General features: G+C 39.5%; 1 protein-coding gene across 4 annotated transcripts in view; it reads left to right on the forward strand.

The window, feature by feature from the left end:
• RAD51B (RAD51 paralog B) overlaps positions 1-18,728 on the forward strand; it is a 606,119-nt gene that overhangs the window by 20,082 nt on the left and 567,309 nt on the right. For all 4 annotated transcript variants that reach the window (XM_054028316.1, XM_054028318.1, XM_054028319.1 and 1 more), the window contains 3 exons: positions 4,992-5,128; positions 14,819-14,938; positions 16,136-16,319. In XM_054028316.1, coding sequence (XP_053884291.1) covers positions 4,992-5,128; positions 14,819-14,938; positions 16,136-16,319 — 441 coding nt within the window. The remainder of the gene's footprint in view (positions 1-4,991; positions 5,129-14,818; positions 14,939-16,135; positions 16,320-18,728) is intronic.

Below are 18,728 nucleotides of genomic sequence, written 5' to 3' on the forward strand. Positions count from 1 at the left end.
CTGATTCATGGTAAATAGACCATAATTTGAACTTAGTTTCTAATGTATAACAGGCTGGTGAGGCTGTTTGAATGGTGTATGCATTGAAATGCTACTGATCTGGGAGCTTAGCACTAGTGACATAACAAATGCAGCACAAACTGAACAAATTAATTTATTAATATTAATATTTTTTTATAAAAAAATACTCTGGCACTTTCTAAGGTTCTCAAAGTGATTTACAGAAGTGGGTAATTATTATCCCAATTTAAAAGGGTGAAACTGAAGCACAGAAAGGTTAAGTGACTTGCCTAAAATCACAGAGCGAGTCAGGGGCAGATGAGGGAAGGGGAACCCTATTGTTCTTCCTGACTCTGAGTACCGGGTTCAGACCACCAGACCATGCTGTGTGTACAATTTTAACCAGGGTGGATAGTCAGGAAGACTCGATTTAATCATGGATTTCTACATAAAAGTGCATTCTTGTTGATTGTTATAACCTTAATACATATTCTTCACAACTCAGAGATAGATGTAGGTTTCATTTTTAGAAGGTACACACTCTACATTTTTAAAGTGATTTATTTTGAAAACATTTTAGATTAGTTTTACAACTGTATCAGAAAATTAATGATTGTTCGGTTATTTCACTTACCAAAGGTAATTGAAGCAGATAGTTCACCTCCCAATGACTTCATAAATATCTCCAATTCAAAAGGTTAATCATGAATATTTGGAGGATTTTCTTGCCATGCTGTATTAGGAGAATAACATCACCAGACAGACATTTAAATTGTTTTATTTAACTAAAACAACGTTATATATTCTGGATTTTTTTCTTTAACAGCAAGCATATAATATTTTAACAAAACAAACATATGAATTTTTTGAATTTAGTTAAACATTCAAGTTTTTTAAAATCAGGTTTGTTTTTGTTAAAATTGTTTTTAAATAATTAAAAAAAAATTTCATTTAACTAAATTGACAGTCAGCCAGGTCAACAGGAGAAACTTAAATTATTGCCTTCTGCAGCTAATCACCTTCACCTTCATTTTCCTGTTTGTTCATAAGCTGGAAAAGGAAAACAAGCTTTCCTGCTTTTTCAGGTCCCCAACGATTTCTCAGTTTGGAATGAATTATTCCGAAGGAAGAAAATATTCTTTCTACACCGGCAGAAGAAGCTACTGTTGTTAAAAGTCAGATTATCACTTCAACAGTCTCTGAATCCAAGTGCCTAAGTGACTTCCACCAGTCCACTGATGTGACTTACTTTAAAACATCATCAGCAAACATGTATTTCTTGAATGGTTCACCCTTAGCTCTGAAGTTTATTATAGTTGGCATTATGGAGGGATGATTGCTGGATCTCCATGTCATAGCCAACTCTTCTTCTTCAGCAGTTAAGGTTTGACCCTGGTACCGAGTATTGAGAATATTTGCAAGAAAATGAGTTGGAGATAGTGCTTGTCCCATCTGTTTTTTTTTTTTAATGCTTGTAATTTAACTCTGTCATTGCATATTTCTCTTTTTAAGATCTGACTCAGTTCCTTCCAAATTTCAACAGGGTCAACAATAAAACAGTTATTTCCCTGCATTTTGTTCAAGGCTACAGAAATAGGCTTCAGGGTACTCAGCATTTGTTCAACATTTCTCTTAAGCCCAATGTTAAGAACTTTGGCTGTGACAGGGCCATCTATTTTTTTCACGATTTTGTTCACAAACTGTCATTGGATTAGGCCAGTTCTTGATATAGTGCTCAAAACAGTCCACTACTGAGTTCCATCGCACATCTTGTGGGAGAGTTAGCTTGGTTCCTCCCACTTTTTTCAGAGCAGCTGCTGCAAAGTGGTTGTCACGGAAGTATTTTGCAATTTCAACAATGTTAGCCTTTTTTTCTGGAACACTGACGTCTTTGGCTAGGAAGTGCATCAAATGAGCACTGCTACCATATGTTATTAGGTTGGGACTCTCTTCACACTCTTCTAAACTTCTTCTCATCTTGGATACATTTGCAGCATTGTCTGTGATTAAGCTGGGTACTAGACATTTGAATTTTTTTTTTACAGTTTGTTATAGCTTTTTCTGCTGCTACTTGTGATTATTCTTCTGTGTGCGCATTTCCTGATGTATCAATTGTTTCTGTAAGGAAGACATTCCCTTCTTCTGTTGTCACACAAGCACATACAACAGGATCATTGTAGACATTGCTCCACCCATCAAGACTCAGGTTAACAATTTTACCCTTTAGACCTTTTGCACACTGCTCAATTTCTCTTTCATACACTTTATCCAGCAATTTGCCTGCGACATCTGCTCTGTTGGGTGGACTGTATCCTGGTCTTAATGACTGAACCATGTTAATGAAGTGTGGGTTCTCAATCATACGGAAAGGAGAGTTTGTTGCATAAACAAACCGGGCAATTTTTTCATTAATTACCTCTTTTTGTATCTGCTGGTTCTTATCACAAATTTATCTATGTGTAGCTTCTTCTGGATGATGGAGATTTTTTTTCTTTTTGCTACAGGTGATATACTGTGGCTGTGTGACATACATGATGTGACTGAAACACTATCATTGGCAGATAACTCTGAAACTATAGAAAATGATGGTGATCTTGAAGGTGAATAGTCTTCAGACTCCTGTATGTTGAGGAAGGATTCTCCTAAACAAAATAAGTCAATGCAGTTATTTCATTATTGTTACCATACTGCTCATTTAGTATTACTCATTGCATTCACTGACACTCAGTACTAATTTAATGGTGAAATTGTAAAAGGAAGATCTGCCTATTTCAGCTATTCATTTTTTATCACAACTGCATCTAAAATGCTAGTACCATAGAGTAACAACTATATATTTTTGCTCAAACATGAGAATTCAAGAGTAGTCCAGAAGGAAGACAGGCAGTCCTTAAGAAAGAAGTATGAAATAAAGAAATAAAGAAGTTTACCAACCTGAAGATCCTGCATGTTCACTTCTCATGATGTTTTTTCATTTGGGCAACCAGGCCTTACATTTCTTTGTTGCACTATTTGCATTTTGCACGCATGCCTGTCTTACCCGCAGGTAGAGGAACTTCATTAAAATATTCCCAAACCGGGTCTCTTTTACGGCCTGCTGCCATTATAGGTTTTCCCTTCTAGTGAGAGAATGGTATGGTAGATCTCAAATCAATGAAGGCTACACTCAGAAAGACCTCAAGACTTCTGGAATATGCTGCTCAAACAGTTCCACTTTTGTTTCTACTGCCTGTCTCTCGCTTCTCACATTTATCTCCAGACTTCTCCTTGTCCAGATCTATTCCAGCCTCAACAATCTTCTATTCATTGAACTTTTTGAAACTTTGCACTTTTAGAGAGAGGTAAGGGATTGACTCAGTGTACACAAATTTGCAGAGGGACAATAGGGTTGAGGTCTGTTATTTCTCACCTCTATATATTATTTTAAAACATTTTTGCTGTTAACAAGCATGTTATCTCTGGAGAGACAAATCCACAGTTTGAGAACTGCAAAACTAAGCGTCTGTGATGGTATCTTCTAGACTGAGCACTGAGTCCCATTGGCTAGATAGAAAGATTAACCTAAATAATCTATACAGAAATCCCTGGAACTCCATAAGATTTAGTCCCTAATCCATGAACTATTGGAACTCATTTACAAAACTTTTCTTAAACATTACATGAATATATTGTCTCATACTATAGAATTAGAATTTATAATCCCTATTCCATGATGAGATATCTTTGAGCTGTAAAGTATCTTAATTAAAACTATCTATAGATAGGTTTTTTCCTCAAAAAGCATTTTATCAAAAAAATTCAATTTAAATAAAAAAAGTCCTTTTTTTGATATTTTTTTAAATTGATTTTTATCCAAAAAATCAAATTTATTGATTTTAACCTATTATTCATCCCTATTTCTTTAGACCAGGAGCAGGGCCGGCTCCAGGCACTAGCCGAGCAAGCTCGTGCTTGGGGCGGCAGATTCTAAGGGGCGGCTTCCCTCCAATCCTTTTTTTTTTTTTTTTTTTTGGTTCGGTGCTCCGGCCGCCCTGTAGGGGCTGGCGGCGCGGAGGAGGAGAGCACCCTGCTGGGAGCGGGCTGCGCACTCCGTCTGCCCCAGCCGGTGCCAGGTCTGCAGCAAGCCCGGCAGGGCAGCCCGTGTCCTTCCCTCCCTGTCGACCGGAGCGGCGTGGAGCCCTCCAGGCAGGCGGCGCGGCGAGCGCCCTGCTGAAGGAAGCCCTGGCCGCTCCCCTTCTCTCTCTTCTCCTCCCCCCCCACTCCTCCCCCTGTTGGTTTTTTTTGCTTGGGGCAGCAAAAAAGCCAGAGCTGGCCCTGACCAGGAGTGTCAAACATATAGCCCTTTGACCAGATACAGGCTGCTTGATGTACATATGTAGTGGCTTCCAAATGTGACCTGAGTGTAACTGATCTAGTGATGTCTATCTGAAACAGTGACTCTGGTTGTGAACACCTTGACTCCCTTTATAATCTCACTGGAATGTCAGTTCTAAAGCTCAGTAACTTCAGTAACAGCAGTAATTATTTTGTTGCTGATTATTTTAACAGCTGGAAAGGGGATAAGAATGAAACCCATTGAGGAGAGAACTGGGAGTTGCTGCAGGGAAGGCAATGCAGAGGGAAGAACATAAGAGACTCACAGTGACACAGCAAAGGGAGAGAAATAGAAAAAGGAAGATGGGAAGGAAGTGAAACAAAAGGCAGGAATACCACTGGTCCGAAAGCTTAGTGTATTTTCTTACCGAGTGATACTGAATATGACAATAATGAACAAATGAAAACTGACAAATTTAGTTACCACATAAAGGCTATACCTAATCTTTGTGCAAACTCCTCATTGATATCAGTGGGAACTGTGTTGTAAATTGAAGAGGGGTGCATGGAGTCCTAACTGCTTATTCTGGCCCATGGACCATAATTCAAAATGGAATTAGGCCCTTTCTCCCAATGAGTGTAATACCCCTAGTTTATATGAATACTTTTCTTTTTAGGTAACTGGCCCATCGGGTTGTGGCAAAACTCAGTTTTGTCTTATGATGAGTGTACTGGCTACTCTGCCTATCAGCATGGGAGGACTAGATGGGGCTGTCATATACATTGACACAGAGTCTGCATTTGGTGCTGAAAGGTAAGAAGTATATGTTCTAAAATAATACTTTCAGTTTCTCTAGCGCATTTCATCACACAGCCTTAAAATGTTTTCCAAGTGTAAATTAATTAAGCATCAGAACAGCTCTGTGAGATAGGGAGCTATTTTGCAAATGGGGAAACTAAAGTGCATAGTCTGTGACATTCTGATCTATCCACTGGACATTGCCTCATAATATGTAATAAAGTTTGCAACTAAAAAACTATATGTCCAATTTTTTTTCCTTTTGCATATTAGTTTCTGGAGTTAGCAGGGAAACTTTTGGGACGCAGAGGTTCACTAAATGAATCTTTTGAATACAGGAGAGAAATAAAAATGACCTGCTTAGATCTTCTAGATAAGAGGTTTCAGGAATTCGGCCTGTGTGCTGGATGTGCCACCGTTGATGTATTTCAGGTGGCCTGACTCTTCAGCATCTGAAGTATGTGTATTTGCAACTCAGATCTCCAGCATCTCAAGCTTTCGTTTAAAAGAAAAAAGGAAAAGGAAAAAGTGTGATCCAGGTACTTCTTGGTACCACAGGGGGTGCATATGGGTTTACAGGGATCTATGGGTCAGATATGTGCATAATTGTTCACCAAAGAGTGGCATGTGCAGTCTCCACTGAGAGCCAATAGCCCACTGGTTGACACAATCATTGTGAAATGTATGTACAGATAATATTTAAGGTGTCTGTATCGATATTAAAATCTGTGTTCTTAGGATCTTGGCATTAAGGCAGGTCACATACCTCAGAAATTTCCTTTCAGTCAGGAGGCAGCAGCGGGGGAGGGTTAGCTCAGGGTTGTGAGCTCAATCCTTGAGGGAGCCATTTAGGGATTGGGGGCAAAAAACAACAACTAAAAAACCGTCAGGGACAGTACTTGGTCCTGCTAGTGAAGGCAGGGGATTGGACTCAATGACCTTTCAAGGTCCCTTCCAGTTCTAGGAGATAGGTATTTTTCCATATATTAATTAATTAACCTATCTCCTTGTCTGGTCATTTCTATGTATTGTATGCATCACAATATAGGCCTATTTGCGTATTGGCAAGAGAGGAGATTGTGAAATCTATAGGAGAGGAAATTGACAAAGGATTGTTAGGGTCTATATCTGGGTACAAGGAAACGCACAGGATCCTTCACCTAGGAGGCAAGCTGACAGCTTGTCTGTCTCATGAAAGGAGGGTCACAACTAATCTGACTATGAAATGTTGCAAAGATTTGGGGAGAGCAATATTCTGCAAGACAGGAGGGTATCTTGTTAATTAAGTCTAGGTCTAGAATGCATGCTATGACTTTGTTTTATATGTAACTGTTTCCAATGCTTCTACTTGCTATTACTTGAATCTCTATGCTTTATTAATAAACTTATACTTGATTTCACTAAAAAACAAATCTAAGTGCTGCGTGTTAAGTGGAGCAGTGATCTGAGGCAGAACTAGTAAGATGGGATGTACTTTTTTTTTTTTTTTTTTTTTTTTTTTTTTTTTTTTTTGGAAGCAGCAAATCTCTGAACACTGCAAGTGTCCAGTAGACCAGGGACTGAACACTCCAGGGAGACGCTTGGAAGGCTTGAGGATAGGCGCACACTAATCACTAACCTGTAGAGAGAGAGCAAGGCCTGCAAGGCCTAGAAGGGAGTGCTCATATTGCCAGTGGCCGGTGGAGTTAGGGAGCTGACCCATGGCAGGGACAGGTGGTAGCAAAATGCCTCACAACTCTGGGTACTTCCAGGAAGTGTCACAGTAAGGTTTTAGCCCCCATGGTTGTCAGGTTAACCTTGCAGATGTTTGAAATTAGTGCAAACTGATGCAGTGTTCTCTTTGAGTCTACAGATGGTCTGAAATAATTGCACTGAGAAGTATGAATTCCACTGCCTCTATTAATATTAATATCTAACTTGGACGATGATCAGTTGCATATAAGCACTAACTTTCATTGCAGATCATACTGTCAGGGGGTGGGGAATGGGGTGTGAGTGAAGCTCAGTGGGGGCTGCAGTTGCTGCAGTGACGTAAATGCAGAATGAAGAAAGGAAAAATGCGACACACATACACACACTGATATGGAAGTGGGAAAGAAAGAGAGAGGAGAATGGGGAAGGGTGAGAAACACTGCAGAAATAGCATTGTTTCTAAAGGTGAGAATATTTTTCCACTGACCAATGCTAAACGTGATTTAACAGAGACTAATGTATTTAAGTGTTTTTTTTGTTTTGTTTTTTTTTTTAAACTAGACAGGCCATAGTCTACATTTGATCTTTGATCAAACCTCACATTGACATGCATGGGAAATCCACAGAGAGCTGAAGATCGTATGTAATACTGAGTTTAAATATGTTCCATCATAAAAGTGGAATTCAGTCCTTTCCAAAATTCACTTTAACATACCTGTTCTAGAAATGTCAGATGAAAGAGGGCAAGTATCAAGAATATTTAATAATAATTTTAAAAAAATAGATAAGCAGGGAAAACCTTACCTGTCAATGTCTTTATCTAGACAAAAATTCACTGTATCAGAAAGTCAGGGATAATGTTCACAGCCCTGCTGTATTTTAGGAATAGGGGAAATGGAAGTATATACTGTATCTGCTGTGCCACAGGCTTTGGTCCATGCTTCATGAAAAAGACACTCTCAGGCAGTTGGCTAACTCCCCCGCCCTCCCCCCTTTGAGACATTCTTTTTGTCTTTCTGGTTAGGAATTGATCAGATGGTGTGAAAGACTTTAGTTCAGGCAGGTTTGTTTTCTGAAAAACTTTCATGGTCTATTCTTATGCCGGTTCTCTAGAATGACAGCTTAGTTCACTCTATGGACTTGTGCACATTGGGTGTGCACATGCTGCAACTCCACCTCACCTCCCCAGCAGTGAGTCTTAGAGCCTGGGTTTACAGACTGGGGCTCATGCTATGGCACTAAAAATAACGGTGTAACTGTTCCTGCTCAGGTTCTGAAACCCCTGCTCTCCTCCCTGAGCTTCAGAGCCCAAGCTCCAGCCTGAGTGGAAACATCTATATGGCTATTTTTAGTGCTGTAACATGAGGCCGAGTCTGTAGACCTGGGCTCTGCTGCAGGAGGGTTTTTTTTCCCCAGCATGGACATATCTAGTGAGACATAGGCCTTGTCTACACTGCCACTTCACAGCGCTGCAACTTTCTGACTCAGGGGTGTGAAAAAAACACCCCCCTGAGCACTGTAAAGTGACAGTGTAGAAAGTGCACCAGCGCTGGGAGCCACTTCCCTCCTGGAGCTCTCTCCCAGTGTCACGACTACACAGCCATGTTAAAGCATTTCTGTGGCAGCGCTTTAACGTTACTAGTGAAGACATATCCTTAGTGCATGGGAGGCTGGGGTGTAAATCTACAGTGCACTGGCTTGTTGCCCACAACTGACCATGATGTAGACGATGTTACTATGCATTAAAAGTTAGTGCACTTTAACCTACTGCTTTCCATAGTGGATTTTGACATACTACTGTTTAAACAAAGTGCACTAGGGAGCTTTTAGTGCATGGTAGAAAGGTCCACTGGCAGGTTTGTGGGCTGTAGATTTACACCCCAGCTTGTGGAGTACTAACTCTCTGGGTGCCCAACCCTTAACTTACTCCTGGGGGAATTCTGTGGGATTGTGTGCCTGCAGAAAAAGCCCCTCCCTCTGCACAATTGCTGTGCTTCCCTGCAGAAAATAGCAGGGAAGCAAAGGGAAGCTGCGCAGAAGGGATGACCATGTTTTTTCTGGGGATTGCCTCTCCCAAACAGAGGTGAGGCATGGGGGCATACACGGGGTTACGTGCCACTGTCCCTCCCTCATTTCTGCAAGTGCAGACCTGCCCAGCTGAAGGAGGCTGAGTCTCAGGGATGCTGACTCTGGAGCTGAATGCTGCCTCTTGGGTCCTAGTGCCAGTCATGTTACCCTTCTGTGTGCTGAGAGCCTTCCTGTTTTCTGTGCAATAGTGAGTGCCTGTGGTGGGGCTGAGTAAGGGAGAGTGGGGTGAGGGGCTGCAGGGAAGAGGCAGTAGGGAAGAAAGGGGGTGTGGAATAGGGAAGGGGAATGTGGGAGTGAGGGGAGGCAGATGAGGCAGTGGGTGAGGGGGATGAGATGGGGAAGAAAAGGGGATAGGGGAATTGCGGGGGGAAGCGGGAGCCTGGCATGCAGCATCCCCTTGGCAGCAGTTGGGGCTCCCCCGTTAAGCAGGCCCATAGAACCTTCACCCTGATAAACCCTACCACTGGGTACCTAAGCAATGCACTGTTGCAAGTTTCTGCAGCAGTTTGCATCATTTTAAATTATAATGCAATCGTAAATAATAAATCATAATAAAAAGCCATATCAATGCAGTGGATATTCTGCATCTTCATCAACAAGCTGGCACTAGAACAGGTAGATGAAAACATCTGTTAATACAGTAAACTAAAGTTGTTTTCAGTTATGCTCTTATTTTTTGTAGCAGTTCAGTACAAAAGTAACCAGCTAGTGAGTGAGGAATCTGTACTATACTTGTCTAGTGAGTGTATGAAAAGCATTTTCTCAGTTTATTCTTTCTTTAACTATGTTTATGGTTTGTGAAAAACACTGGAAACCAAAGCCAAAGGCAGTGTGAGGTTTTCCACCCTGTCTGGGTAAAACATCTCAACCCTGATCTTCAGGGAATACAGTTAAGCTCCTTTCAGTCCTTGGCCTCTCATAATGAATAATAATCCTTAGCTCTTACAGAACTTTGCACCTACACTGTGCTGTGCAAACGTTAACTACATCTCCCTGAAATTCCCAGTAAGGCTGTCATTTTAGATTAAGTGTACTGGTGTTTTTTGTGATGTGGACACCTTTCCTGTAGGAGGTGGATTGAAGCCAGCAAATGTTTCATCCAGACCACTCACTGAATGGCTGTCATATGATAACGGCACTCCTTATGAAGAGTGCCCTGTCCAGAGTAAGAAAATAGTGGTGTTTTAGAACTAATGTATATGTCAGCAAATATATTTTAACGTTTGTAGGCATCACTTAACACCTTCTGTTGAAGAGTTGAACACCTTTAAAATGTATTAGGTAACGTGAAGAAAACAATGCCTTTACCCTGCTCTAGACAGGACCTTGGGTTAATAATGAGTTGAACAAGACCCCGAAGCTCTGTTCCACTTTGACAAACAGAAGAGAGCAGGGAGGGATGCCCTCTCTTGTGGGGGAGGCCAGTGTCTCAGGTTGTTGAGTGAAATTTCCCCTTTTGACCAGTATTCCTTTGGTCTTCCCTGAGTTGAATTTGAGCTGCTTCTCATCCAGGTGTTGATCTCCTGATGGTCTTGTGATATCCTTGTTATGGCATGGTTGCATATGTGAAAAATGAGAGATTCATCCAGGTGTCATTGACATGTTTTTGCAATGAAGCCTGTGTCTTCTCATCAGCTTTCAAACTGTAAATGAGAGTAACTCATGTGCCGAAGGAGGTGAGGCAGGATGGATAAAAATAAAAAGTATTTGATTTAAATTGGTTATCTTTTATTTACATTGAATTAGATACATTTTAAAAATCTATTTAAAATTAAATTTGAAATTTATGATACTGTTTTAAGGTCTAAATTTACTATAAGCTATTAAAACCATATAATTGAAATTAAAAAAAATAGTGAAGCAGTACATGTTTGCTGTCCAAGTTGTAAAGAAAGTCAGACCCCTGGCTGGTGAAAATCACTGACTAAAAACCTGGAACCAGAGTTTGTTGAATGCCAAACCAGCTTTTGACAGCGGTAGCTTTTTTTGTAGGTGCAAAGAGAATAATTTCTTCGTGCCAGTTTATTCAGCTAGATCAGTTGAATGACTAGTTCATTCAAAGTTCAGAAACCGCTGAAAAAGCAGGAACGCTTGTTCTCCTCATCCAGTCTATGAATTAAAATGAGGTGTGAGAGAATGAGATTTATTGGTTCTAAAATCTTGAAGGACATTGTGACTACAATCAATTCAATTCACTAATTACAGATAACATTATCTTTGTTTAATAAATTAGTTCATTTTAAAAGCAAAACATGTTTTTATAAACTTACTTTTTTCCTTATGTATCCAGGACATTTAAGATAGTTTTAACTAATAAAAATAATTTTACAATCTGGTTTTGTGTATTTTTAAATAAATTCCGATTTTCAGCCAAATGCAGCTAATCACAAATCATGAGTTAAAAAAAATCATTCTGTAAATAAGAAATGAATCAGTCGTTTTCTAATATAAAAATTAAGAATCTGAATACATGTATGTTAACCTATAAAAATTTAATTAAATGTGTACAGATATAGTGTATCCTCCTGGTAAGCAAAAAGAAGTTCTAAATTATACCAACCATTGAGAAACAAACTTTCTTTAAGAAAATAAATAAGTACAAATGCAAAATAAGTTAAAATTGTTTACTTAAACCAAGATATCCTGGTTGCTGATTTAAATCATGATCAAAATTGGTGATTTCATTCACTTTGATTTAACTCAATCCTACCTGAAATGAAGTAGGAAAAGCTAACAGAAGGACTTTCCTTACTTTATCTTACCACTTCCTGTTGTTTTTTCATGGTACTTCCTCCTTAGCACCCAACTTGCATCAATTTTAAGTTTAGTTGTTGTGCAGAGTGATTAAGTTATTATTGAATATTGTTACAGTGCCCAAAATGTGCTGTGCAATATACTGGGCTAATTGAAAGTCAAGGTCTCTGCCCTGAAAAGTTGGCTCTGAACTTCTAGATGCAGCAAGTAGTCTTAGTAATAAATAGAGGAAGGAGATTAATTTAGAAGGTTATCTTAGTAAGATTTTACGCTGTTAGTCAAGATGTGAAAATGCCTAACCTAATGGTTCAATTAAGAGTTTATTTTTAAATAAAGTAAGCACAAATTATAATGAAAAGTAACATAACATTTCCAAAATAGCTTCAGTTTTAATAATATTGTGATCTCTTGTAAAACAAAGGAAAACATTTTATATGATTTTTATCTCAACAGTGAAGTGTTTGGGGGAAAAAATATCATCCACCAGATGTCCCTCTCTTCACACATACAGTGTGTGGAGTGTAAATACTACCTAGCAAAATTAAACAGTTTCTCTTCCTTGTTCATTTTGAAAATTGCAAAACAATTACAGTAGTCATAGGGATCAAAACTTTTAAACACCAGTGCCTAAAGTTAGGCTCCTAAAACCATATTTAGGTACCTAGACAAATGTGGCCTGATTTTCAAAGGTGATTGCACTGAAGTCAGTGCAAGTTGGAAGGACTCAATTTGTGGGAGCTCAGCATTTCTAAAAATCATGCCACTTCCACCTAAGTGCCTGAGTAACTTTAAGCACCTGAATTTGAAAATGTTTGCCTCTGATAACTGAGAATTATTTAGTTTCAGAGTTGTGATTGTGGGCTTTTTTTTCTTCTTCAGAGCCTGGCTTTTGAATATACACCTCTACCTTGATATAACACTCTCCTCAGGAGCCAAAAAATCTTACCGCGTTATAGGTGAAACCATGTTATATTGAACTTGCTTTGATCCACCGGAGTGCGCAGCCCCCCGACCCCCCGGGTCACTGCTTTACCGCGTTATATCCCAATTCATGTTATATCGGGTCGCGTTATATCGAGGTAGCGGTGTAATAACGTTCGGGACCAGATGAAAAACATTCATGGTGCTCTGGATTTTTTGGTTTGAACAATTAATGAGATGCACTTACTAGCATGGTAATAAGCAGCTGCAATCTTAACAATGACAACTAATGGACTGAATGGGCCAGGGACTTGCTAATGGGGTATAGAATATTTCATCTCTTAGGGCTGGTCCACACTAACCCCTCACTTCTAACTAAGATACGCAACTTCAGCTACGTGAGTATCGTAGCTGAAGTCGAAGTATCTTAGTTCGAACTTACCGCGGGTCCACACGCGGCAGGCAGGCTCCCCCTGTCGACTCCGCGTACTTCTCTTGCGGAGCAGGAGTACTGGCGTCGATGGCGAGCACTTCCGGGATCGATCCGGGATTGATTTATTGCGTCTAGACAAGACGCGATAAATCGATCCCAGAAGATCGATTGCTTACTGCCGGACCCAAAGGTAAGTATAGACGTACCCTAAGCCACTCATTTAAATCAGTCAATAGTGTCTGAAAGTTACTGTCATTTGAAAACTGTTCAGTGACCTATATCAGTGTTTCTTAATGACCGGTCCATGGACTGGTGCTGCTCCCTGAGGTCTCCCTGATGCAGGTTAGGAAGGCAGGAAGCCAGTCTTGGTATCAGAAAGATTGAGATACGCTGACCTATGTGAAGCAATACGATGGTGTAGGACCTGTCTTAATGCCCCATCACAACCTCCTGCCAGTCATCTCCGGTAACCTCTTGGTTGGTTGAATATATTGTGTCTGTTTTGTGGATAAACTGAGGATTTTATTTGCTGGAGCTGTCCATCTAATGATCTTTCACTGTGGCCTGAAAAATAAATTACCCAATTTTTAAAAGGACATGTTAATGCCTAGAGCAGAAAAGGGAAAGTGGCAAAATCAGAGAATTGTCATTTGAGAGATTTTCATGCTGAAGCAAACTTTTAAAACAGCCCATACATGAAAAAGCATTTGACTTGGTCAAGAACTCTCTCCATATCTGTGCTGCTGTTACCAATTTGCATTTGAATCATGACCTCTTCCCCCCAATTCCACCTTTTTGTCTACTGGATGTTGCAGTGATGTCATAATCTTGTGTTTATGACATCAGCTTGTTGCCAAAGAAATTTCTGTGATGACACAAACTCAGCTTTATGACCTCACTACAGGGTTGAGGCAGAAGAGAAGATGATCTGGGATCATCAATACCCTTACTTAAATGCAAATCATTGATAAGCAGAACTACAGCAATAATCCTTTGCACTTTAGTAGCGACTTTTGTACAAGAATCTTAAAGTGCATTTAATTCGGGCCTGGTTTGCACTACAGTTTTAGGTCAATGCAAGGGAATTAACATTGACCTAACTATGTAAGTGTTTACACTAAAATTTTGCTCCTGCTGACATAATTGCCCCGCTACACCAACTTAATAACTCCACCTCCATGAGAGGCGTAGAGTCAAAGTCAATGTAGTTAGGTCGCTGCAGTGTCAGTGTAGACACTAAATTGCTTACATTGACTGTTACTTTCAGAAGCCATCCCACAATGCCCCTCACTGACAGTACAATCAATTCAAGCGTTCCCGGTAAAGACACACCCCGCTTACACAAGGAGCAAAATACAGACACGCACCAGTGATGTAATTACTGTAGCGGCTATGTGCTGACCTAAGTTAGGTTGCCTTATTTTTGTAGTGTAGACATGCCGTTAGTAACTAAACCTCACAATTCCCCTTGGGAAATGTTATTACTGTACTTTTATTTTATTCATAGAGGAGCTAACACAGAGAAGTGGTGTCTTGCCTAACTTCACTAGCGATTCAGTGGCATAGCTGGGAATAGAACCATCATCCCCTGACTTCTAGCACGCCACTCTGGCCGCTAGAATGTGCTTCCTCCTTGGAAAAGGAAGTCAAATATTATTAGCTTTAAATCTACATCTGCTCATCCTTCATCTATTTAGTTCATCAAATATCTCTTCCTTTGTGTCCTTTGAATTTATGGGGGTGGTGGAAATGGTACAGGAAGGTTGCTGTCTTGTTAGCCCAGAATTTGCAGTGATGTGCCTTTTGAATTTTAACAGGTTGGTTGAGATAGCAGAACACCGTTTCCCTAATTATTTTGGCACAGAAGAAAAGTTGTTTTCAATGACCCGTAGCATTCATCTCTATCGGGAGCTCACCTGTGACAGTGTGCTGAAAAGGTATTGTTTGCTTTGGAGTGCAATGAGAAGCCCATCATTGCTGAATGGTCTGTAATGAGTATGTTCTACACCTCAAGTTTTATGTACAGTAGTTCACTTCTTTGGGCCTTTACATTTCAATAGCTAGGCAAGTCTGACTAGATAAAATTAGTGCAAAACCACCAAAAACCCTGCATCTTGATGCATGTATTTGATCCCACATTGTCTTTATTCTGAAGATTTTGAAAAAGCTTTCTGAGATGTCTCGTTTAGTGTATGACCAATGGATATCAATGTTGCTATTTTTATAATGCAGTAACCTCTAATACACAGCCAGCAAAACGTGGTTTGCAGGAATCCCTTCATAATCCTAGATGTAGCTCTTATGGAGTTTGTGCGTCTGATGGGCACCCGGCTCAGTTTAGGGTAGAGTGAGCAAAATCATGGAAGTGCCTCCCAACTATTCCTCCTGAGTATCTTCCTCCCATCCCCACATTATGAGGGAGGAAGAAAAGGAGATGCTGCAAATAGAGAGAGGAGCCCCACTCATGACTGTCAGCCAGGAAGGCTTTTACATGATGATCCTGTGTTGCCATGTTACTTTGTCAACTTGTGATGACACATTGTTATGAAGACAAGTTATGATGTGGCAAGGACATCTTGCCATTCTTCTTGTGTGTATCTGCAGATGTTAGTATTTGTGCTGTATACTACCTACAGTCCCATCAGAGCGGATGAACTATTAGCATATTATTAACCAAATATATTTTGACATGTATATTACATTACAAGTATGTAGAAAGGGACCTGGCCCTGTGGCTGTAGAGGGGGCCCACGGTGGTAGAAATGGGATGTTTCTACTATGTGAGAGAGGAGGCAGGGTACAGCCTCTGTGCATGCATATCACTCTGGTTACTCCCATGACTGCATGGGACAGAGCAGATCCATATTATATGGGTCCTCCAACCCTCCACTCTGAAGGGCGCACTTTGGGGTACAGGAGCTATGGCAGCCTGAGAGCTATGGTAGTGGTTATGGAGCAGGATTCCTTTCCCCTTCCACATCTCCATAACCCAGTAAGGGTGACTGTTGACAGAGGGGGTTTATGCTTATAAAATATTTCTTTTTTTTGTGTTAACTGTATACAACTAACATCCTGCTGTCTGATGTTGTGGCTTCACCTAAGTCAATACTTTTTTTTTTTTTTTTTTTTTTAAGGATTGAGACTTTGGAAGAAGAAATCATTTCTAAGAAGGTTAAGCTTGTAATAATTGACTCTGTTGCGTCAGTTGTCAGAAAGGAGTTTGATATGAAACTTCAAGGAAACTTGATGGAGAGAAGTAACTTTCTGGCTAGAGAAGCATCATTATTGAAGTACTTGGCTGAGGAATTTTCAATACCAGTAAGTTTTTCCTTTTTTTTTTTTTTTTTTTTTTTTTAAGTCTCTGGCCCACAGTATCAAGTCATAAAATCAGAGAAGCATGAAAATGACAGGAAGATGAAAAACAGATGACGTTTTAACAGGGATGGACAAGCCAGTTACCATAAGCACATCTGTGAAAACAAAATCATTCTATTTGGACAGTTCAGTTGGTGACTTTATTGTGTTTTCCTTAATATTTATTTCAGACTTTAGAGATGGCTTTACAAGATTCTCTCTACCATTTCTTTTCAATGTTTCATTTTCTTTAGCTTTTTTGTAAGGCTGTTATCTGTGTTGCTTCAATTAGACTTGGCTCATTTAGTTCCATAATTTTCTTTTGACGCTGTCGTCTAAAGCGGTACTTCCAGTGCTTTTTGGTGAATCTTACCTGCTGATGGTGAATTTCCTGCCTCTCCTGTTCAGTTTTGTGGAGTCTAAAATGGAGATTGGCTCTTCCAGGCCCAAGTGCTGTGATTTTGAGTTTGGGTTCTGGAGCAGTGTCCTTCCTTTATGAGTTAAAGTACCCACAGATTTGTGGGAGGAAGGTAGTGAAAGTGCACCAGGCCCCAGGCTTATCAGTTAGCCTACAGTACCACTCACAAGAGCTTCAGTACCATACCAGGACTGGGTGAGGTTGATCAAAGTGGTATTACAAGATGTAATGTCTTTGAATGAAAGAAGGCAAAGTTCAGACATAAAGAAAAGCTTCTAATAGTAAGATCAATTTGAGAACAGAAAAATTTGCCAAGTGATGTCAGAGAGGCTCCACCAACAGAAATAGATTAAGTATAAGAGAGTAAACTGCTGTCGGGACTTCAGAAATGTGAGGTCTTGTCCATCTGTAATTTCTATGGTTTGTATAGCTGCCTTCTCAGTCAGAGTTATGCGTATGTCAGGGGGAGAATTTATCCCTAGCTTAAGAGGAATTGGATTCTGTTTACTCTGTAAAATATCAAGACATTTGGCTATCTTGAGAAAATTAAAAAACCCTGCATCTGTGCCTTTAAAAATTGTGTGCAAATGTAGTATCCCAAATTACCGCACCCAATGATATTTATAGAGCTAAAAAGAAGCCAGGAAAAATATGAAGTTTGCAAGAAAGTGTGTATTTAATGACACTTTTATTCATATTTAGGGAAAATGTGATGCAGTTCCCTGGCAAAGAAGAAGGTTATAAAGTTTATACTGGAAGATGTTCATTTCTGTCTTTTATTTTTTTTTAATTTGATTTTAGTTGTTAAAATGGTAAATTTGAGCTGGCTGTGAGCCATCCAGAGACCATGCTTATGGCCCTGCTTAGAAACAGGGAGACAGAATATTAATATTCGTGGAGCTTCTAATAATTTACAGAGACACTGGATGAATTGAAAAGTTAAGGGTTGTGTGCTTGTGTTATTTATTTCATCCTTTTGATTTGTTTAACTCCATATAAACCATTTACAGTTGGTTAAAAGAAAACAAAACTTCACCATTTAAAGTTCTTCAGTGTATCAGAACTAATCTAGTGTTTTGAGGTATGTATTGTACTTGCTGTCTGGTCCTTTCTTGATTTCAGAGTTCTGTCCATGTTTCCATTAGAAACCTTCCGTACAGAGGTTTAGAATTCTGGCCATAAATTTCTGCCTCTGACTGAAACTTGGTATTTGCAGCTTTGGACCAGGAGAGAATTTAATTTCACAATGTTAAACAAAAATGTAAATGGAGGGTGTCAGAAGTCTTAGAACTATTAATAAAAAAGTATTAAAAGTTTGCCAAAATGTCATTTGTGCACCAGTAGTCCTAAATACCAGTATTGACTGATCAGTGGCTAATTTACTATTCTAATTGCTTTTGGTATCTTGTAAAGAGAGTTGATTTACGATTGTTGAAATATTTGTCCTTAGAAATGGACTAAGTAAGAAAAGAGTCTTCTTCATTGTTTTTACTCCTTATCATATCAATCTACAATCTTATTGGCTAGTTTTTATATCAATTCACATGGTAAATGCAGGTGTCCTTTTATTGTCTGAATATGTATAGCTTGTGCATGGAGTTGCTGGGTTACATCAAAAATGTTTAAATTTATATTGCACAATAGACAGGAGGGTCCCTTGTAAATTAGCATATTAAAAAGATATGGTTTTGGATGAGAGGATGTCGGAGGGGTCAGCAGCACTGTCTATTAAGGTTGTCTGACACTTAGCATTACAAGACTCTTTTTTCAGTTGCTTTTAACTTGGCCAAACTTTAACTGTTTAGACTGAAATTTTCTATTTTGAATGGTTGCCTCAAGCAGAATTTTTTTGGAAATTTTAGCTAAAAAGAGAAAATAAGCTTTTTGTCCATGTTTAAAAAAAATCTGGTGCCTTTTTTTTTTTTAGACAGCTCCAGCTCACCTATGCTTTGGAG

This window comes from Malaclemys terrapin, chromosome 4, assembly GCF_027887155.1.
Source record: "Malaclemys terrapin pileata isolate rMalTer1 chromosome 4, rMalTer1.hap1, whole genome shotgun sequence".
Taxonomy (NCBI): domain Eukaryota; kingdom Metazoa; phylum Chordata; order Testudines; family Emydidae; genus Malaclemys; species Malaclemys terrapin.